Source organism: Myotis davidii, unplaced genomic scaffold (genome assembly GCF_000327345.1).
Source record: "Myotis davidii unplaced genomic scaffold, ASM32734v1 scaffold319, whole genome shotgun sequence".
Lineage (NCBI taxonomy): Eukaryota > Metazoa > Chordata > Mammalia > Chiroptera > Vespertilionidae > Myotis > Myotis davidii.
This window is the reverse complement of record NW_006290675.1, coordinates 299929-322758: the sequence shown is the minus strand read 5'-3', so window position 1 is coordinate 322758 and position 22830 is coordinate 299929. Positions and strand designations below refer to the sequence as shown.

At 57.9% G+C, this 22830-nt stretch overlaps 1 protein-coding gene across 1 annotated transcript in view; it reads left to right on the top strand.

Moving 5' to 3' along the window:
* The window catches only part of UNC5A (unc-5 netrin receptor A), a 75664-nt gene that overhangs the window by 41864 nt on the left and 10970 nt on the right, over nt 1-22830 (top strand). The window contains exon 4 of the mRNA XM_006763711.2: nt 18996-19217. Coding sequence (XP_006763774.1) covers nt 18996-19217 — 222 coding nt within the window. The remainder of the gene's footprint in view (nt 1-18995; nt 19218-22830) is intronic.

Below are 22830 nucleotides of genomic sequence, written 5' to 3'. Positions count from 1 at the left end.
ATGTCTGTCGCTCTGATCCCTGCCTCACTTCTCCCTCCTGTCTTCTCACCATCCCCTGATCGCAGGCAGCGTGAGGAGTGGATATGCATCCCAGGGCACATGTGCGGGAGCTGGGTGATGGATGGGCGCTGTCACGTTGGCTCAGTGGTGTGGGATAACCACATCGCTTCGCCGCAGGCCGGCCAGGAGGGCCGGCTGCCTGAGCAGACTCAGGGCTGTCCCCGATGCTCAGGTCCTTGGCTGTCCCCGCCATCCCCCCAGGGAAGTTCGGACCTGCCCAGTCTGTGGGCAGGGCCAGTCTAAATGTGACCGGAAGACAGAGAATGTGCATGGGGGAGGTGGCCTGGGGCACTTGAGGGAGCGTCTCTGGGGATCTGAGAGCAGACCCTATGAGGCAGGACTTGTGAGGAACCTGCTGAGTACTAGAAGGAGGGAAGAAACTCAGAGACGCTGCGAGTGGCAGATGTGAGAGGGTGCCGTGACAGGGGCTGGGCTGTGAGTCTGGGGAGGGCCAGAACCATTATTCATTCCTACCACCAAGCCTTGCAGCTTCCCTCAATAGGTAACACTCCCATCAGCAGAGCCTCACTCATTGTTAAAACAAAAGCACGGAAGGGAAAGTGCTGATGTGAGTGTTACCTATTGAGGAAAGCTCTAAGGCTTGGTGGTAGGAATGAATAATGGTTCTGGCCCTCCTCAGACTCAGCAGGTTCCTTACAAGTCCTTCCTCTCCCACCAACTCCCCCACCCCTGGCTAATCCCAGAGAGGCCTGGAGAAGGAGACCCTCACCCAGTCCACCAGTCGCTGGTCTGGAGCAGAGTTCATGGTGGCCAAGGGCTCATGTGAGAGGCAAGTGAAGGTTCTCTGTCCCTAGTGAAGCCTTTGAGCACTTCCTGACGGGAGCTAGTGGGCAGGACAAGAGGGAGGCTTCTTCCCACCCTGGCCCCAAGCCTCCCTGATGACCGTCTTCTAAATCACTAACCAAGCGGCGTTAGTTTGTCCAGACCAACTTCAGGGAAATCTCATCCTGCAGTGGGACAGGCAGGACCAGATGACAGGAGACCGCACATTAATGGCCTTGCAAAGGTGGGGGTGGAGCTAAGGAGAACGTCCCACTCATGCCCTCCTCATGGATGCGCCAACTGTCCTTGAGCAGCCATGATAGGGAGGGCTGTGCCCTCTAATCCCCTCACTCTTAGTGTCAGGGCAGGTTTCCTCACTGGAAAACTCCTTCCTCCAGGCAGGGGTGTCTCCGTCCATTTGGACTTCCATAACAAAATGCCACAGACTAGGTGGCTTATAAACAGACATTTATTTCTCACAGTTCTGGAGTCTGGAAAGCCAAGGCACCTACAGATTGGGTGTCTGATGAGAGCTAGCTTCCTGCTTCATCAATGGCCATCTTTTCCCTCTGTCCTCAATGGTGATAGGGGCAAGGCAGCTCTCTAGGACCTCGTTATACGGGCACTAATCCCATTCATGAGGGCTTTACCCTCATGTCCTAATCATCCATAGGCCCCACCTCCTAATACCATCATCTTGGGGGTTAGGATTTCAATACAGGAATTGGAAGGGGACACAAACATTCAGTCTGTAGCAGAGGGGGATGAATGACGATGCATTGAATGGATGCAGTGTGGCTTGGTCTTGCATTGAAAGCCATAGCAGGCATGGGAATATCAGGAACCATTCTTGTCTCTTTTGCTAAACTTAGAAGCCCTTGGGGTCAGGACAGCATGGTAATGACCTCAAAGCTAAAGTTGCAGGGAGCACCAGATGTCTGCTCTCATTTATTTCCTTTGAGCCATAGAGCTGCTCAGTGATGCAGGCAACTGTGGGTGCTGCTTGCGGACAGGGATGCACCAGAGACTGAGGCACTCATGTGGGCACACTGCTCGCCAGAGATGGAGCTGGAACTCAGACTCAGGCCTTCGGTGCCCAGGTCAGAGCTCTGCCCACCACCCCGAGCCTCACCCAGGGTTGAGTGTCAGCGTAGCTGGAGCCTTAGAACACAGACCCAGGAGCCAGGCTGCTGGCTCTGTCAGGTCTAGTAATGTGACCTTGGGCAAGTTACTGCCCCCCTCTGAGACTCAGTTTGTCACCTGTAAAACGGGAACAATGAGAGTAGCTAACTCAAGAAGTTGAGAGAATTAAGTGAGATGTTATGTACAAAAATATGTAGTGTATGAAACAAAGACAGAATATCTAATCAAACTAAAGACATGCTTACCTTATGCCCTCGAAATCCCCCTCTTAAGAGAAACAAAGATGTGTCCACCCAAGGCTTGTATGTGAAAGGTTACGGCACCTTTGTAATTACCAACATCGACAAACAGCAGTGGCGATCGGATAAACGAGCTGGGGCGCATGCCTACATGGAATACTGTTCAGCAATAAAAAGCGCCCAACTCTAGCAGCGACTTCGATGACCCTCAGAGCATGGTGCTAAGTGAAAGAAGCCAGGCACAAGACTGCATCCTGTACAATTTCATTTCTGCGACATTCTAGAAAAGGCAAAACTACAGCCACAGAAAGCACATTAGTGGTTGTTGGGGTTGGGAGAAGGGGTTGATGACAAAGGGGCTCAGGGGCATATTTTTGGGGGGCAGAACTCTATCCTGATTGCGGTCATGGATACATTTGACAAAACTCATCAAACTATAGATTTAAAGGGAGTGAGTTTTATTTTGTTTGTCAAAAAAAGACAATCCTGATTTTGAAAAGGCAGATCTGGACACAGTAGGCACTGTGCTAGCTGTTTGATTCTTACTGTTATGATTATGATCACCCACAGCAGAGTCTCTGGGCTGGTCATGCACATCCCTGGCCCTGCCCTGGCACCCACCCTCCCCCGAATTGCCAGAGGGGGACATGAAAGGTCTCCTTGGCCCACACAGCTCCCGTGGGTGCGGACAGGAGCACTCAGGGAGGGCGCACAGCTGTTTCCTGAGTCTGGTTTCCCTCCTGCTGATCCTGCGAGGTGCCCAGCAACATGTTACCAAGAGAGATGCCACGAGAAATAAAGTTTGTTATGAATTATACTACTTAGAGCTAATTATAGGCACAGAGGACAGGATTATTTACAAGCAGGAGGCAGCAGGGAGGCAGAGGGGCCCAGAGGCATGGAAACCAGGTGGAAAGCTGGAGAGAGTTAAGCAAATGAGGCTGTTTGGAGGAGGAAAGCGCTTTTAAAATAAAAGCTGTCACTGAACTCAGGTCCTAGCTAATGGAAGTGTCTCGACAGAGGCCAGGCCTTGTCATGTCCTCGAGACGGACTGGGACCCCACGGGCACCAGAGGGCACCCTACTCTTGGTAGGGTGTGGGGCACATATGGGATCCCCCCTCCCCTGGAATCCCAGGGATGCAGGCGCATGTCTGCACCAAGACCCATCTTCTCTATCTCCTTGGGTTTTCCTTGTTCCTGTTCAGGGAAGTTTGTTTCCACCTACGGAGGTGGGAGTAGAGGCCAGCCTGAGCCCAGCGTGGGTGGCTACTGGTTCTAGCAGGCTGGTGAGGGAAGAGCAGAGGGAACCTGGGTGAGCTGTGCCACACCTAAAGAGTGTAGCCAGGATGTGAGGGCGATCTGGCTGCCACATCTGTCACCCCATTGATTGCCAGGGTTGATTCAGCTGATCCGACTGGCTAGGCAGGTGTCCCCCTCCTCCCTCACCGAGCCATGAGTGTCCCTCCCAAAGCTGTGGTCCAAGGGGTGAAGAGGACAACCTTCCCCCCAGAGAAGAGGACTGGTCTTAGGTCGAGGGAGGGTATACAGTAGCTGTGCTCCCCTGCTAGAACCTCCAAACAAGCTCTCCAGAGTGCAGCCAGCTGTGGCTCAGGGGAGCCTGGGCCTGGTGTGGCCCCAGCCTCCATTTCTTCAACAGGAGGTGGAAACCACTGTTTGTGGAAACTTCCTAGTCTTTAAATGTTGGTTTAAAGCTGTGGACCAGCAGTTTGCAGCCTCTGAAAGTCAGCCTGGTCTCCTGTTGTCCCAGCGGGAAGACGGAGGTCCAAGCAGGGCTGAGGCTCAGCGACTTGCCCAAGACCCACCCTGTGCACCGTGAGGCACAATGGTCAGAGCTGTGGACTCCCAGCCCAGTGCCCTCGACACACAGCGGTCATTACACACTGGGCTGTGGCAGGCTGGGTTGGGGGCTCTCTCAGCTCGCCAGAGGGCACCAGTCTGGCCTCCCCTGAGCACCCACTCAACCGGCAGGAAACGAAAGAGTCATCTTCTGCTGCCCCCTGCCTGCCTGCCAGCAGGATGGTCACTCTCCTCACCTGCCCCCAGATGCTTTTCACATCTGCTCCTCTTCTCCAACCATCCACTCAGGTCTGGCAGCCCCTGTGTGCTGTGGCAGTGGCCTTCACTCTCCTCTCTACAGCTCTCTGACCCCATAGGCCCTGCTCCAGAACCTTCCCTGCTCAGTGTCCTGGCACAGATTTAAACTCTTCCTAACCCAACCCATGCTGCCACCAGCTATGTCCTGCTTCTCCCATTCCCCCAGCCGAGAATGCCTTTCGCTACTGCCCCATAGGGACCCCCGCCTTTTCCCAGGGCAGCCGCATGTCCTCCCTGCCCTGCTGTCCCCGTGCTGGGCATGCGTGCTGCATACAAACATGCTGATTTCCCTGGGACAGTGAGTTTCCCCAACGCCCATGGGACTCAGGCCCTGGCACAGAGCAGGTCCTCCGGAAACATCCTCAGTCCCTCACTCAGAAATATGTATGAGGCCTCTGGTGTGCAACGCCCTGTTCCAGGTCAATGAGACAGGTAGGCCATCCACTCCCGGAGCTTCCCGTCCTGTGCCAGGCAGATGGACAACAAAGAAACAGGGAACCTTTCTGAGGTGGCGGGCACTAGAGGGTGCTGGAGGGACTGTTTTAGAAGGGGCGCTCAGGGAAAGCCTTTCTGAGGAGGTGCCATGAGCTGAGATCTGAACCATGAGGAGTGAGCTTTAGCATCAGTGGGAACAGCATCCTGGGCTGAGGGAACAGCAGGTACAATGGCTCCAAGGCAGGACTGAGCTTAGAGTGCTTGGAGAACAGAAGAAAAGCTAGATGCTAGAGGGTGAGTGGAGAGAACAGTGGCCTGTGACACCTGAAGGGAGAGGAGAAAATAGGACGTAAGAGGCAGATCCAGCAGGTTTCCAGCTGGGGCAGTGATGGTGCTGTGTGCACGGGGAGCTGACCATTGGGGGTGACCACACAGCAGAGCTGAGAGGAAACGTCCTGTGAGGATAGGCCCCAAAGTCCTGCAGTGGGGATTTTGGAACCTTCTGCCTGAGGTTCTTGGGGCAGAAGCCTGCCATTCTCCAGGAGCCAGTAGAAAGCAGACGAGAGGGACAGTGGGCAGGGAGAAGCTCAGCAGAGTCCTGAAGGCAAGGGATCTTGAATCAGATGGACGTGTGTCCTTGGCAAAGGGGAGAAAGGGTTGCATTGAAGAGGGGGAGGTGAAAGCCAGGCTGTCAGGGCTGAGCAGGAGCAGGGTGACGGAGCCTGGGAGTTAAGCAGGTGTTTTCTAATCCTTGGTGGAGAAGAGTTGAGCATCCTTGGAGACCCCCGGACCTTCGAGGCATTTTATACAGCTTGGTAACTCCACCTCCTGTGTGCCTCGGATCAGGCCCTAGCTGTGTGTTCCCATTGCCACCAGGGTTTCTCTGACAGAACTGCCTGAGTTGTAACCTTGAACTCACTGCTCTGACCCCTAGCCTGTGTCTGTCTCCTACCAGTGGGTGAGCTCCTGAGAGCGGGGCCTGGGTTTGCCCTCCTTGACAAATCCAGGCCGCAGCCCAGGGCCTGTTAGGAGAGGCTGAGGACACCAGGTTGAAGGGACACAGTCCTGGTGACAGGCCCCAGAGGGAGCCGAGGCTGCTGGGGGGTGAACTGGCCCAGAAGGAGAGCGTGCTGTCCTAGGAGTGATCTGGCTCGTGGGCCGAGTGTGCAGCTCAGCGGGGTGGGTGTGGCCCGCTACACAGATGTCCTGCCCGCCCCACGCTTCCACAGGGGCACCTGACCCCCACTCCCACCCCACCCAGCGGCGCACCCCTCTCGACCTCCCACTCCATTTGTGCTGCTCTAATGGCAGCGCCCATGTTCTGGCTTGAGGGCACTGAAGGTCTGCCTGGTCCGTGTCCAGCTAGAGCAGTGGTTCTCAACCTTCTGGCCCTTTACAGTTCCTCATGTTGTGACACAGCCATAAAATTATTTTTGTTGCTACTTCATAACTGTAATGTTGCTACTGTTATGAATCATAATGTAAATATCTGATATGCAGGATGGTCTTAGGCGACCCCTGTGAAAGGGTCCTTTGACTGCCAAAGGGGTCGCGACCCACAGGTTGAGAACCGCTGGGCTAGAGTCAGGCTCCAGCTGATTCTCCGCACAGCGGCCAGGATGCCCATCCCCACCCAGTGCCCCACTCTGCGATGGAGGTTCAGAGGAGGGTCAGGGCTGGCCCCAGGGGCTGACCGCTGTCCCCGCTGGACCAAGCAGGACAGCTGGTGTGTGTGGCCCCCACACTGACCGGTGAGCCCTCCTCCAGGGCCTCCCTTGGGTAGGGGCCCCCACCAGGAAACAGGGGCCGAGGTGGGGGCCTTCGGCAGCCTTAGCTTCCCTCAATTCATTAAGACCTTAAACTTCTCATTAATATACTTAAAGTTCATTTTAAAACACAGAGATAATTGATAATAAACCCCCAGTTAATGCCCTTGGTTTACTGTATATAATTTATATCCACTGATAGCGTCTCTCACTCCCAATTACCCATTTAGCTGTGGTGATAGCAGCAGTTCAATCAGACCGATACCAACTTCTATACATTCCAGCCCAATAGCAATAAATACCCACACAGATACTCACGGGGCCCTTTTTTATTAAGATTTAAATATTCATGCAATATTCGTGATTTATTAAGAGCTAATGACACCTTCAAGAGGCTCTAAATCTTCACCCAAAGAGACCCTGGCCCTTCCCTCTTCCTTTGCCCCCATCTCTCCTTACTGCCCCCCTGCATGTCAAAGACATGCTCTTCCACAGCCCGGATGACATCACAACATCACCCACGTTTCCATGGCGATGGCAGGCAGGTGAGGCAGAGGCCAAGGATGAAGGTCAGGCCCAGGGCGGGGCTGGGCTATATGAGGGCGGAGGCGCCTGCTCTCTCCCCATCAGGCCTGGGGACATGGGGACAGGGAGGCCTCTCCCATGCTCCAGTCAAGTGGCGGCCTCCACGCTGCAGCCTTTTCCGAGTGGGTCTCCAGGAGCATCCCCCCCTACCTCATCCTGGCATTAGTGTTGCCCCAGCGCCCTGCCCTTCCCCCATATCCCTTCTACCCTCAGCCTTGCCTTAGTCTGCCCATCCCTTTAGGGGCCCTTGGGAAGGGTACATCAGTTTCTCTCTCCTCCACTGCCCTTTTCCCATTTTAAAACGTCCCACCCATTGCATCAAGAACAAGAGGGTGTACAGGGATCTGGGGTTCTGGGATTCAAGAACCAGAGAGGGCAGTGGCTTGCCTCAGGCTGCACAGCAAGGCCAAGGCCACCTCTTTCTCTCTTTGCTCCATGTGTTCCCTCTCATCCCTCCTGCCTCCCCCTGGCCCCCACTTCCTCCAGCCCCCTCTCATCCACCTGCAAGGCCTCAGAGCCCATTAAGGGCAGAGAATGAACAAACCAGGAAAACATGAAATCAATATCAGGAGAAAAAATATGGCTGCCATTAAGTGAAATAAACAAGCTGGTAATTATTTGGACAGCAGGTAATTAAAATGGGGTGAGGGCTCATTACTGTCTTGTCCCAGGTATGATGGGCATGGCCAAGCACCCTCTTCCCAACTAGAAGGCCCCAGCCAGGCCTGGGCTCCTGCCCACCCAGATTTGTGGGGGTCATTGCAGGGGTCTCCCCTGTGGAGTGCCTCGCCCCACCACCACCTACCCACACACACACACACACCTACCTACCTGTGTCTCTGTCTCCAGCAGCCTTCTCCTGGTCAGGATCTGAGGCCCATGAAAGACAGCCTGTCCCCTTCTCCTGACCCACCACTTTCTCAAGCAGGAACAGCTCTTCCTAAGACCCTCAGGTCTCAGCCCAGGCTGTAGCTTGTGCTGACGATTAAGTCCCAACCACCTGGGGTGATGGACAGATGACCCCTCCAACCTCTGCCCAGATGCCAGGGGACTTCCTTCTGGAGGCCGTGATGAAGAGGGGTCCTGGGGAGGAGAAAGGGTGATGGGATGCTGGCAAGGATGGCCAGCGTGGGGGAGGAGGAGGAGACCAGAGTCATGTTGGAGGGGGACTCCCCGCTTCGCCCTGCTGTGTATGACCCTGATTTGTAGTCAGAGGAGACCTTGGACATTGTCCAGCCTGGCGTTGGCTTGCCAACTTGTTTGGCCCACACAGTGCTTAAATGTTTAAGTTAGTTGACATCATTTTAAACAGGAAGTTTCACATAAAAATGTATTTCCAGTTCCTCCTGAAAGAAAAGTATGTGGACCTCTTGGCTGGCCTGCCTCTGGTGGCAGCAGCTGGCTGGGCTGAGCTGACCCTTCGGACAGGCCCTTCACTCTCCACTGTTCCAGCCCCTAAGGCAGCTGAGTTTGCCACCCTGACTTTTCTGAGGCCCAGAGAGGACAGTGTCTTGCCCAAGGCCACACATCCAGGAAGAGGCAGAGTGGGTAAGGACTGGAGACCCAGTCCCCTGATGCCCAACCAGGGCCTCTGCCCCCTCCTCTTGGGGAGTATGTGCCGTGGGCCAATTGCTGACAGGGCAGAAAGGACACAATGCCCACTCCAGGGCTTGCAAAGACTGGGGGGAGCACTTCAACTCAACCATAGTCACTGACCCCCAACTTACCAGTCCCTGAGTTGGACACTGCTGAGAAGAGGTGGCTGGAGCCTGCTGCATGCACTTGAGGGTACACAGTCTGATGGAGGAGGCACCAACCCCCCTATAACCATCCTACATCTGTCAGATAATGGTCTCTCAGCCACAGAGCCAGAGGAGCATGTGTAGAGGAACCAGAGAGGGCATCTGGAGGAGATGACACCTTGAATTATGAATTAACAGGACTGGGAGCCATTGGGAGTGGGCAGGGTACCCTGCAGGTGCAGGGAAAAGTTAGGGTGAGGGGCCCATTGTGCAGGAAGAGGGGATTAGTGGATGCGCTGAGCTGGCTGCAAGGTGTGGGTAGGTGCTCAGGGATGAGGCTACTGAGTTGAGTTTGGGGGTGTGGGGAGCTGATCTTTACCCTGCAGTCATTGGAAACTCTTGCAGGGGTTTGAAGCGTGGGATCCGACTTTCTTTCTAGAAATAGCGCTGTGGTGGCATAGTTGACAATGGCACTGAAGCCAGCAGGTGGTCACAGGAAGGCACGTTGGGGTGGGTGGGAGGGTTGAGTGAGTGGGGCTGAGGGACTTGGGTAGCCATGAGATAAGAGAGGAGGAGTGGGTAGGAGAGGCATGGGGCGCTGGGCTGCAGCAGTGGGTGGCTGGGGAGCGAGGAGGTTGTGAGATTCCCCTTGAGGCTCCTTGGGGGCGTGGCCCTGCTGACAGAGCAAACTGAGGTTTGGAGGAGCTGCTGAGTCCAAGTTGGGATGGCAGCTGTGAGGTTCTAGGAACGTCCAGAAATAGGGAAAGTGTCAGGTGGCGCTCAGCAGAGAGGAGAGCTGAGGCCCTGGTTGGGGAGCCATGGGCAGGAGCTGGCATGGGGGAGGGGCAGGGGGCAAGGAAGCAGGGTTCCCAGGAGAGGGAAGAGCACAGCCAGGTGGCTGCCTGGATGAGGAGCAGAGGAGGAGCTGCTGCCTGTGGGTGCTGGGTCTGCGACTGGGTTTCCTGTGGTCCCTGAAAGAGAAGGGGTCCAGGAGGGGCCAACTGCTGAGAATTGGGTCACAGGATGACTGGTGACCAGGGGCTGCTGGGTCACCATCCCAGTAAGGGCCTCAGCCGTCCCAGCCAAATTTAGCCTGGGGGACAGTGGGCAGTGGTGGCACGCACAGTGTGTGTGTACGGGGCTCGATGTGTGTGCCCAGAAATGGTGAGCGTGGTTCGGGGGTGCTGTGTGCCCAGGGCTTGCCAGGTGGGGCTGTGGCCACTGGACACTCCACGGGGCGGAGACTGGAGTCCATCTCGAGCGCAGTTGTGTGGCTGTGGCTCGCACAGCAACTGGCTCGTGGTGTCCATCACATGTTGGCTGACCGCCTGTGCCCTGGTTAGGAGCATGGGCGTCCCTTAGCCAGTCTGCCCGGGAAGGAATCCATCCCTCACTGCTTACTCCACCTCGCCATGCCTCCGCTTCGTTTTCCAGAAGTAGGAAATTTAAAATAGTTCTTTGGCTCCTAGAATTGTCGTGCGAGTTAAATAAAACAATCCATGTAACGTTAGTTGTAATGGTATGACTGTGCGTGCGTGTGTGAGCATGTGTACACACACAGATGTGTGAGAACCCCTGTGGGTGTGCATGTGTGGGCAGTGTCTCCCAGTGGCAGGTCACTGTGTGGCCTCCCTCTTGTCTCTGGCTTTGTCCCAGGGCCACAGCTGCCCTGCTTTGTGCCTGCCAGGCCGAGCCAGGTCGGGGACCAGAGCAGCCGCTCCTGGACCACACCCGGACCCGGCTCCGGCTCTGGCCAGGCTCCCATTAAACCAGTGAGATATGAAATGCCGCCATATCTGGGACAGGGTCTTTAATTAAATTAATTGCCAGCAACATAGTAAAAATGCTGATGGGTCATAGACGGCAAGTTGGCAATGCCATTCATCACCCCCGAGGACTTGCTGGGGGCTGGGGTGGGAGTGGGGGTGGGCATGCTGCCCTGAGGCCACAGGGAGTTCTGCAGCCACCAGGGCCTCGGTGGGTGGGCCAACCTTGGAGAGGGGAATGGAGATGGGGCAGGAGCACTTTGTCTGAAGGGTGTGTGTGTGGAAGTCATACTGTCCTTATTTAGCTTATATGTTTACCTGGTGAAGGACATGAATGGAAATGGGGGGTGGTGCCTGGGGACCTGGTAGGGTGGGGGCACAGCCTCCAGCTTGCTGGCCAGTCTGAGTTACCTTTGATCCATTGGCAAGCTGAGAAATCTGGCCCCGCCTGGCCAATGATTGCTGTACGACCTTGAGCAAGTCCTTCCCCTCTCTGAGCCCAGCTTTCTCATTAGGAAGACAGGAGGTCCACCCCCCTGCAGGGAACTGTGCCAGGGGCCTTCTATGTCTCTTTCAGCCGGGGCTGCCACAGACTCAGAGCTGAGTGGTGGTGAAGGGGCTGGGCCTGGCCCACCTGGCTACCTCTGCCAGGTGAGAGGTGGAAGAGGCCTATCATTCTCTCTCTCTCTCTCTCTCTCTCTCTCTCTCTCTCTCTCTCTCACACACACACACACACACACACACACACACACACACACACACCAGAACCAGAAACACATCCACAGCAGCACACACTGCACCAGCAGCAGAGTCCAAAGCCGGAGAAAGCCTTCCTTCCCCAGTTCTCTGTGGGCTGTGCGACCACATAATTACCTTGGATTCCATTCTATTTAATTGCAGCTTATTAAATTCTAACCAGCCAATTATCAGCCACAATTATAGCTTAATTCAGGGACACAATAGCTATTTTATCGTTTGTTAATCAAATGCTTATTTAGGCCTCAGCTTTATTAACTATTTCTCTGGCCTGAAGTAAGGCCCCGGGGCAGGAAGGGGCCCGGGAGGGCGTTCTGGGGCCTGTCCCGTCGCAGCACTCGCCCCGGGCACCCCAGTAATTTTGAAGTCTCCTGCGCGGGTGGGCATGGGGCTCTGAGCGATGGCAGAGGTGTGACCCCTGGTGTGGGCTCTGGGCACAGAGGGGAAGACCCGTGTTTGTTCATTCATGCTTTCAGGGCATGTTTATCAAGCACCTGCTCTGTGCCAGCCCCTGTGCCAGGTTCTGGACCACAGCAGTGAAGAAGACAAGTGTGGTCCCCATTGCTGTGCCCCTTTCAGGGGGAGGGGACACAGACAGTAACAGGTGACTTCAGGTGGTGGGAGTGCTCTGAGGAAAACAGGCGGGGAAAGGGGTGGGGGTGTTGGAGCGAGTGGAGCCAAGAGCTGAGGGATTAGAAGGGATTCGCATCCCTGAAGAGCAGGGGGCAGGGGGAAGAGCAAGTGCAAAGGCCCAGGACTGGGATCAGCTGTGGGGGTTGAGAAACGGGGACAGGGAGTAAGTGGAGCGAGCAGAGGGCGGTGGGTGGGCAGGCCAGACGCTTGTCTAGGAGACACCCAGACCCCTGCCCACCCTGTGCCCACCCTGCCCTCTGTGACTGTGTGACCTTCGGCAAGCCCTGAGCTTCACGGTCCTCGTCTGCAACATGGGCTGGTCAGAGGCTCCTGAGTGCAGTGCCGGTCTGCGCTGGTGGCAGGCAGTCGCCCAGCCATGCACCCCACTCAGTGTGACTGTCTTCTGAGCTGGGGAGGTGGTGCCTTCTCCACACACCCCGCCCTCTTTGTCCTTTGCAGTTTAGCCTGTACACATGTCTTCCTCGTGCTGCCTGTGTCTGTCCTTGTGACAGGGTGGACCCCTGAAGCCCGCTGGGAGGAGAGTGACTTAGGGAGGTGGCTGCTGCCTCTGACACTTTCACACACACATTACCATGGAAACCAGAGCGCGGCACACGCATGTGTGTGAGCACGGGTCAGGAGAGCAGTCCTCCCTTCATAGGGACACCATGAGGGGCTGCACCCCCACCCGGTCACCTCCACCCCTCGCACACCCCTAGGCAGGAGAGACTGCAGGCATCCTCTCCCTCGTGCACTGAACACCCCCTGGGGCAAAAGAGCCTGGACCCAGACCTGCCCCTGCCTCCAGGAAGCCCTGGCCGCTGGGAGCAACAGGCAGGGCGACAGATGACAAAGGGATAGGCCAAAGGGGAAGAGGGAGGGGGCGGGCACCTCAAGACCCTGGGCAGGGAGCAGTACTGACCCACCTGGTCCTGGTGCAGGGTGCGCCCACATGAGGAAACTGAGACCTGAGAAACAGGGTCCTGCATGGGGCTGGACAGTGAGTGAGCCCAGCAAGAGCTGGCAGGCAGGGCACAGGGCTTTGTGTTGGATCCGGGAGAATTCTGGGACTCACCCAACCTGCCTCCGGCCCCATGGCATCCTGCTGTCACCTCGGGCAGGTTCATGAGTTGCCTCCTGGAACCTCAGGGTTCTTTGCGTGGCCCCCAAATCTGTCATCTCGGGGCCTCCCACCCCAGCATTTCTTCACTCCCCAGACCCCCACAACCGTCTGTCTGTCTGACAGCAAGCAGGGATTCCGTCTCTGCTCCTCAGAGCCCCTGAGTGCCGCCCCCTCATTATAGACTGTCCTGAGTTTAAAAAATAACCCATGAAGCCATCTCAGACCACCATGCAGGAGAACATGAATCCCCATCCTTCCTGTCTGGTCCCTGCAGCCCCCACAGGGCGGGGCCAGGAGCCCCACCAGACCCTGCACATCAGTCTCTGCTTCCCCTGAGTCCAGCACTGGTCTCTGGAATTGACTGATTGACTGGTTGGTTGGTTGGTTGGTTGATTGATTGATTGATTGATTGGAAGATGAGCAGAGCTAGCTTCCAGCCAAATCTGAATGTGTGTCCTCCATTTTCATCCTCCCTTCTGGGCTCTGGTCTTGGATGAGGTAATGCTGTTCAACATTCATTCAACAAACCTTCGCTAGCCACTCACTGTGTCAGACCCTGGCCAGTCTATAGGGATGCATGAAGGGTGGGGGGATGTCACCATTCAGTTCCTGCCCTCAAGGTGCTGACAGATTCAGAAATGGTGACAATATGATGTGTGAGGTGCTGAGGCAAGTTCCATCCGGGCTTGTGAGAGCTCAGGGGAGGTGTGGCCGCCTCTGCCTGGGGGTCAGGAAGGCTTCCGGGGAGGGGGTGTTTGAGCAGGACTTGAAGGGTGAGTAGAAGTCACCCAGGCAGATATGGCCTGAATGGGTGGGAGTGGGCATTTTCTGCAGGCAAGCCAGTGCTGTTAGCTGAAGGGGCCGTGGGGGGCGGGGGTCAGAGCTGGGAACAGAATGTCCACAAGCCCTTGAGGAATTGCAGACAGTCAAGAGGCCTCCCCACAGGGCACACATGAAGGGGGGTCCTAGAGGCAAGGCCGGTGGCAGCTCCGGCTCAGGCCAACAGGGCCTCCAGCACCAGGTGCAGGGCGCAGTGCGTTGGTCTGTGGCATTCTGCTCTCCCTGCCTGGGCCTAGGAGCACAACACCCAGGCCCCACGCGGACCAAATCCACACCTGCATGGCCCGGCAGGCGTCCGGGAGGAGGGGTTCAGTGCTGCACGAGCAGCCAGGAAAGGGTCAGGCTGTTCTGGTCAGGAAGACGGAGGCTGCTGGGCCTCCAGCCCCCTCCCCCACCGCATTTCAAATCCAGAACATTCTCAGGGAAGTGGAATAAGTGGGGGCTTGCCGCCCCACCCCCCTGCTGTGTCCCTCAACGTGGGCTGTTAGGAGGATGGAAGGAGCAGGTGACGGGCAGGGGCTGGGCAAGGCTGCTCCGAGAAGCAGTGGTATGACACCCTGCCCCCAGCCTGCCTACCCCGCTCCCAGGGACTGAGTCCTCACTCAGTAAATACAAGTTCATTAATAGCTGGATTAATCACACCTCATATTTTCATGGTGCCTTTAAAAATAAAACATTCAAGAGCACTTTCACACCCACCCTGGGCCTCAGAGTTACGCGGGAGGTCTTACCATCCCAGGCTGCAGGTGAGAAAGGGGGCTCAGCAGTGGCATGTAGGAGTGTGGGGGACAGCCTGGCGTGCAGAGCCCTCTCCCTGCCCATGACTCTGCCTGTGGGCAGCTCTGCACCCCCTCGGGGTCTCCTTACAGAACAAGACTAAAAGGGCCACTCGCAGCAGATCTTCTGAAGTTCAAGGGAGAAGAAGGGGTGGACATTCAGTCACTCAGCAAATACTCCATCAGTATCCAGGCCAGACCTGGGTTCCCACTCTGAGCGGAGGCAATGTGCAAATAAATCCACCCTAATCCTGAACGGGGTGTGTACCCTGGAGGGAGGCTTAGGGGACAGGGTGGGCACTTGGGCAGGTAACAAAGAGTGTTGGTCCAGGAAAGCCTCCTGGAGGAGGTGACACATTTGCTGAAACTTGAAGGCAGGTGGAGGTTCCCAGATGAATCACGTGAGGCAGGCCCACATGGTCCACTCCACTGGTCTCTTATTTCTCTCTTGGCCCCAGCCTCCCTACACACATGGAAACACAGACATACTCACACAGACGTGGTCTTCCCAGGGCCAGCAACGGATCCTAGGATCCTGGCTAGGATTGTTGCTCCCACCCTGAATAGAGCAGCCAGAGCAAGGGTGCCAGTGCCCTCCCGGGACAGGTAGGGGCCAGCAGACCAGCCCTAGGAATCACTAGAAGTGGGGTTCCCCCTTCAGGGCCTGAGCCATCCACACAGCCCCGTCTGCAATTCCTGGTGACCCAGAGCCCATCAGGACCGCTAGTAAGTGAAGGAGATCTTCCATCTGAAACCCAGGGGGCCACTGGGCCACGTCCGTGAGGGTGGGAAAGCCGTGGCCGGGTGTGGTGGCCGGAGCCTCTGGAGAGTGGGGTGGGCTCGGGAAGCGGCAGGGCCTGAGGAGCCAGCGGGCCCTGCACCTGTCCTCCTGCAGCCCTGGTGCATCTGCCCTGGCAGAGCATTTCTTCCACCTTTGTCACCCCAGGAGCAGCCACAGGCACCCCACTCCAAGTCTCCAGTCACTAACATGGGCCCAAACATCCTTGAATTGGGTGGCAAGGATCAGGGATGGACAGTGTGGTGGTGGGGATGGAGGCCTCAGCCACTCACCGCTTCTCCTTTGGTGGGAGCTACTGTACCAGTGAGGACAGGCCCAGGCGCAGAGAGGGCTAAACAGTATGTGTGGTTTCCTGGGAGAGTGAGGGGGGGACCCCTCTCTCCAGAGTAGTGACCATGGAGTTGGGCCCTGAGGAGAAGGGAGGAAGGTGCTGGCAGAGGAGGAAGGAAGGGCATGGCAGACAGAAGACCGTGGGCAGAGACCTGGAGGAGGGAGGCATGCCTAGGAGGGATCAGAGGGTGTTTCTGCACAGGAGATCAGACTGAGCCAGGACAGAGGGCTCAGGGATACCAGCCAAAGGCCCTGGCACCATTCTGAAATGCCCGTGGAAGCCAAGCAGGTGGCAGACATAGAAGCAAGGCCAGGGTGGGACAACAGAGAACGGCGGGGACTGAGGTGACCTGGAGCTTTTGCCTGTTGAAAGGATCTCAGGTCACTTGGCAGTGAGCATGCACTGCTTTGTGTTGTCTCTGATGGACAAGCACAGGATTCCTGTCAAAGAGCAATACTCACCCTGGTGGCCTGCGTGTGGAGGGGAGAGACCCCAGGGTCACACCGGGCCTTCGTTCAGACGAGAGGCCTAACCGGACAGTGAGGCGTCAGGAGGGTGCAGGAGCTGACCACAGGGTGAAGGTCACATAGAGGGCTCAGGGGCCAGAGGGGAAGGCAGTTCTGGCGCCCAGGCAGCTTCTGTAGCCCCTAGAGGACACCCAGTGGGGCCTGAATGTACCCCCACCCGTGGCGGGAGTGTCCTTGCTGGAGGGCATAGCTGTAACCTAGAAGGTGCCCTTTGGGTTCTACCCAATAAAAGTCCCCCCACCGGGGTGGGGAGGGGCGGTCACACCAGTGTGGCATGACCGAGGCCCTGGAGAAGTGAGCTATGTCCCTTATTGGTCACAGTACATTTATTTTTCATTAGCAGTTAAATGTAGACATGAGGGATTGTGCTGGGTTAAGCAGGCGGCTGACGTGAGCAGTGCTTGGTGCCGTGATCGATAGGGAGGCCGGAGGACCAGGCACCCACTCCCTGCCCACACCCCCAGCCAGGACCCCTGCCCACCCAGCCCCTAGCCAGGAGACAGGCACAGGCCATCACGCTGAGTCTCTGCAAGGGGAGGTCCCAGGCAGGCCCTGCCGTGGGGGGGAGGGGGGTCCCACCCGTTCTAGAGTCTGTACCCCTGTCCCTGAGCCCCCTGCAGGCCCTGCTTGGGAGTCAAGTTGGCTGAGATCCTGTGGCTTCCCCAATAAATGTCCAGAGAGGCCACTGGGCCTCTCCCCACTCCAAGTCCATATCAGAAGCTCACCATCCAATTCATTCTCTAGACCTTGCAGCTGGAGCCGGATGCCGCCCTACACTGGCTGAGCCCACTGCCTGGGTCAGGGACTTGCAAGTGGTTGCTGAGTGACAGTGAAAAGCAAATGGAATAACAAAAGGGGCATGAGTCTGCTCCAAGGCATGTCTTGTGTCCAAGGCTGGAGCTGGGGTGTCTGGGGACTCCCCTCGGGCCTCAGAGTCCCCATTTATATCTAAGTGACGTCTCCTCTCTGCCTGCATCTCCACCACCCCCATCTGAGGGCAGGGCACCGGCCAGCTCCTGCCTCAGTTTCCTCATCAGCCCGCACCCTGAAGAGCTTGCTGTGAGGGTTCCTGAGCTGAGGGAGTTGAACGTGGCCATCCTCAGTACAAACCCCTGTGTTGGCAGCAGCCAGCACTTACTGAGCATGTGCCGAGTGCTTTTCTCATCTCACCCTCAGAACCTAAGAGCTGGGTGCTACTCCCTGACCTTCAGGCGAGGAAAGAGGCTAGAGGGTTGGGGGCTTTCCTGACGTCACACCGGGTTCCCCAGCCTCTCGGCCGGCATTCCCAGCTCCCCTGCCTGGCCCAGGACGCCTATAGGACCAGGTGCAGATCCCCTCCCCCAGATCACAGTCTGGGAGGGAGGGGGCCAACTCCCACCTTAGAACGAGAGGGTCCCTGTGCAGGCAGGAGAGAGGCCCACACGGATGCTCCCTGGAGGGTGGGCCCAGGCACCAGGCGGCAGGCCTCCCTGGCAGAAGCTCTGTGAGTTTGAGCTGCCTGTGAGAAGGGTAGTGGAGCCAGGGGGCCGACCTGGTGAGGCTCCAGGCTCCACCACGGGCAGACCGGCCTCCGTCGCACAGATGGCAAAACAGCAACTCGCCCAAGGCCACCATGGCAGGGAGCAGAGTCGGGAGAGGCCCCTGTGGACCGTGAGTGTGTGCTGGTGGGGACATCACTGCAGCCCTGAGGGGGCCAGGCCGGCAGGGGTCTGTGTGGTGGGCAGCGGTGTGTGGAGGCTGAGGGTGCCCTCACTGCCTCCTCCCACTCCCCCCAATCCCCACCCTCTCAGGGGTCCTGCTGGTTTAGCAGCCTGTCACACTGCTGTGGGGTTTACCTCTGCCAAAGCCTCAGAGCCAATTACCTGTGTAATTAGCAACAAATGACTTGTGGGATGGTTGTGGTTTTCAGTTAAAATTAGAAGGAAACCCATACTCAGGTCTCCTTGAAGGGTGGGACGTGGCCCAGGTCCCTCAGGCTCCCAGACACACCCTCCTGGCTCCCATCCTGTCCCGGGCCACGCACAGCCCAGGCCACCACACCTGCCCTCCCCCGGGCCTCTCCTGTAAGCTGTGCCACCTCCCTTCCTTCACTCACTTGGTATGTTCTGAGCACCTACTGTGTGAGGGGCAGGAATAGGGATCAACCCTGAAGCAACCGGAGGCAGCCAGGGCAGCAGAGGAAGGTACTCCTACCCTGCTGGGGTCCCCTCCCTCCCTCCAGCTCTCCCCTGGGTCCCCCCCACCCCAGGGCAGGGAGTTGCCTCGCCAGATCCCAGAACTCCTACCCGGGTGGTAACAAGCCTGACTGCTGCCGCCCTTGTCTCATTCGTCTCCACCGTCTTCAGCTGGGGTGGGCAGGCTGCTCCTCCCCCCTGTTACAGAGGGGACACTGAGGCGGGCGAGGGGGGGACATTTAGCATCTGGGCTGGTAGTGGCAGCCTGCCTTACTCCTCTCTCAGCCCCAGCAGCTGGCTTCCCATGGCCTGGCCCTGCCCCTGAATGGGCAGGGAACCCCCGGAGGACCCCGAAAGCCCAGCAGAGGCCTGGTTCACCTTCCGCCTTTGCCCTGCTGCAGGTGCCCAGCAGAATGCCACGGTGGCCAACCCGGTGCCCGGCGCCAACCCAGACCTGCTTCCCAACTTCCTGGTGGAGCCTGAGGACGTGTACATCGTCAAGAACAAGCCGGTGCTGCTGGTGTGCAAGGCCGTGCCCGCCACGCAGATCTTCTTCAAGTGCAACGGGGAGTGGGTGCGCCAGGTGGACCACGTGATTGAGCGCAGCACGGACGGGAGCAGCGGTGAGGCGGGCCGGGCGGCGGGCGGCCGCGGGAAGGGGAGGCCCCGCTGCAGCCTGCGAGCAGGAGGCCGGGATGTAAACGGGCTCCACCCCGAGGGCCCGGGCACATACACCAGCGCCCGTCCTGGGACTTCCCCACCAGACCTCACAGCTTGGAGGGGGAGTAGCAGGGAAGACCCTGAAATGCCCTGGGAGCCATGGAGGAGCGGGTCCCCACCGCTGTGTCAGCCAGGCCCTGCCTGGGTAGCTGTGCCAGCAAAGAAAGGGGGTTTGGAAGGGGTGGATCCCAAATTATTGAAGAACTCAGGGACCTAACACTCAGTATTTAATGTTTGCATTCATTCATTTATCCATCCACTTACACATTCTCTGAGCTGGGGACACGGGCCCCACAGGGAGGTAGGTGGGCAGCATGGTGACCTCGCAGTGAGGCCTGGGGGCTGTGGCAGCCAGCGGAGAGCAGGACAGAGGCTGCCTGGGGAGGTGACATGGAGAAGGAGGGGATAGCAGTGGGTCAGGGAGAGGAAAGGGAAGGGTGTCCCAGGCAAGGGACACAGCACAAAAAAGGCTTGGAGGCAGATGGGTGCAAGTCGGGGGTCAGCAGTAAAAGTGTGGGGTGCGCACAGGGGCAGTGATGTCATCCAGTAGCCTCACCTATTCAGCTCTGGCATGAGGTCACAGTCCCATGGGATTTCCAGCTGCCATTAACATGGACAGAGCTATGGATGACACTCGAGGGCCAGTGGGGGGAAGGGGGGCTGGAGGGAGGGGCAGATCCAGAGATGCTGAGGAGAGAGAACCAGTGGACTTGGCTGAGCCTGGAGAGAGGGGTTCCAGGGCCAGAAGCAGACCGGAGAAGTGCCCCTCTGTAGGAGACCTCACGCCCCACCTCCAGCCTGGCCTGAGGCTGCCGGTGGGCCATGAGCGGCCAGCGGAGCTGACAACAGCCTCTCCTCCTCACTAACGTACCCAGTGAAGCTCCTCGCCTCTCCCTTTGCCCTGGTGCTTCGTGGAGCCCTCAGGTTGAGTCCTGAGCCCCTTCCCCAGAGGCCTCAGCCAACCTGAGACAGCACACATTCCCTGTGGGGTATGGCCACCAGTGTGAGGTCAGAGTGGCAGTGCAGCCGGGACAGGAGGCTGTGCCCGGGGTAATTCACGCTGATGCCCAGCCAGGCAGGGGACCGCGGGCCCATAGGGGTGGCCCCTGCTCCAGGCAGGAGCCGCTGGGTGACCCAGGAAGGATCCCAGAAAAGAGTACCATCCAAGCTCATCTTAGGACCAACCGGAAACCAGCATTTCCCAGGCCAAGGACCAGAAGTGCTGGTGTAAGAATGGCAGGCCGGCAGTGGGGCCAGATTGGGGCGGGAGAAGTGGGCTGTGGCCAGACTCGCACTGTGGGAAGTTGGTGCCGGGCGGAGGCGGCTGGAGGAGGGCGATTCCTGCCCAGAGGACAGGAAGCTCTCACATACTCTGCCTGGGTTTAGGCTGAGTGTGATTCCGTCCTCAGAACCAGCCTGTCGGATAGAGACGAGATGGCGGCCTTGGCTCTGACTCCTATAGGACCCCAAAAGGCTCTAACCAGGCATCTCGCCCACAGAACTCACACCCCATTCTCCCAGGGTCAGCAGGGGCTGGCCTTCCCTGCAAGCACCAGCACCCCCACCCCCAGCGATTCCTGCCCGGGCCTTTGAGCCGGCAGTGCCCTGGCCTGTGGGCGCCTGGTGCTGGCAGCTTTCTTCCTTCGGTCCTCGGGTGTTAACTGAGCGCCTGCTCGGTGCCGGGCCTGGATTGGTGCAGGAAGTCGGCCTCCATGGGAGGGGATGGAGAAGGTCGGTGATCTCTGTGGCCCAAGAGAGTCCCTGGCGCCATCAGCACCTCCCAGAGCCAGAGGCTCTGCTCACATTACCCTCCTGCCCACGTGGCAGCTTTGGGGCTCACATTGTCCCAGTGGGAGAGTCTGCCTTCCCCAGGGCAAGTCCCCTCCCTCCCTGAGCCTCAGTTTCCTCCTCTGTAAATGGGGATGAGGAGGGCCCCTTGCACGTTGGAGGGGGAAGCCATGAGATCTCTTACACCCAGTCAGAGCCCAGCTCCAGGCCTTTCCTCCCCACCCCACGCCCAGGGCCTCTGCACCTTTTTGCGTGAGTCCTCCCACTGCTGTGGCAGGTCCCCCGGGGAAAGGACAGATGAGGAGGAGGAAGCCACAGCCAGAGACCTGCCTTTCCTCAGCCTTGAGGGTCTGTCCTAGAACCCCTGGAAGGCCCCAGGCCAGCCCTGCTCCTTGTCTCCTGCTATCACGAGGCCTGGAATCCATGGCTTTAGCTGAGACCCAGGCCCAGCAGACTCTGCTGGCCTTGCCCCTTCCAGCCAGCCAGACCAGCAGAGCTCATGGGGCCATGTCCCCCCCTCACCCCCAGGACCCTCACCTGCCCTGAGCACCTGACCGCAGGTCGTCCATGGCCAGCACACCTGTTTTTCATTGACCTTGTTGATTTCTCAACGCAGAGCCATTGAGTGCTTTGAAGCTCAGATAGGCTTCCCTTCCTTGCCCACAAACAGGCCATGGCACCATGCAGGCCCAGAGCAGGTCCTGACCCAGAACCTCCTGGGCTCAGGCAGGTGTGGCAGGGATCAGAGGTCAGCCCAGACCTGCAGCCACACCCATTCCTGTGTGGGACTGAGGGTGGCTGGGCGGACGCCCCGGGAGAGAGCGCCCTGTTCCCCCTCACTTGCCTCCATTCCCAATCAGAAGACCAGGGTTGGGGACCAAAGCCTGAAAACCCTCAACCCAAACCTGCTGATGCTGGAACAGCCTGAAATTTTTGAAGCCAAGCGTTGGAGTCCAGTCTGCGGGTGTCATTTATTGTTACATAAACTGATTGGTTATTAGACACAGATTGTCTAATAACTTGAGCTCAAACTTGGCCTCAAAGCCCCTACCCTGCCAATCCTCTCCTCCCATAAATACTCAGCCCACACTCTCCCGGCCTCCCCACGTGCCCCCTGCTCGCACCCACACGCTCCTGGGCCCCGTCCCTCCCCAAGGCCGGCATCTGCTCACATTTACCAGGCAGGTGCAGACAGCCATGCCCAGAAACCACTCCCAGGATCCCGGCTGCTCCATGACCTGCAGGGAAACGGGCACAGCCCCTCGCCTCATGGGCTGATTAGGGCAGAGTCTGATCTCCCCTTGGGCCCACCGCCCTCCTGGAGCTTGTGGGGTTGAAGGGCGCTTCCTGGAAGTGGGACATGGAGGATAAACTTGGCCCTCGTTTACGGCAGCAGGAAGGAGCCGAGGAGGTGGCAGGACAGGAGTGGGAGGAGGCGGGGAGAAAGAAATAGGCACGCTTAAATTTAGTGCTGTTCTCCCAGGCTGATTGCCGGGCGGGGCGTGAGCTCCCCCACCCCATACAGGATGGATGGCCCACCCATAGACCTGTCTGCCCAGAGAGAAAAACTCCCCAGTTCAGAGTGTTCTGGAGGTCTGCGCCCCTGAGTGTGTGCATGGCTTCTACTGAGGTGCTTCAAGACTCAGTGTGCTTAGCAGGCGGCTGGTGCCCAGGGCCCCTATACACAGACCCTGTGAGAGCCCCTCTGCTCTCAGCCCTCACCACCCA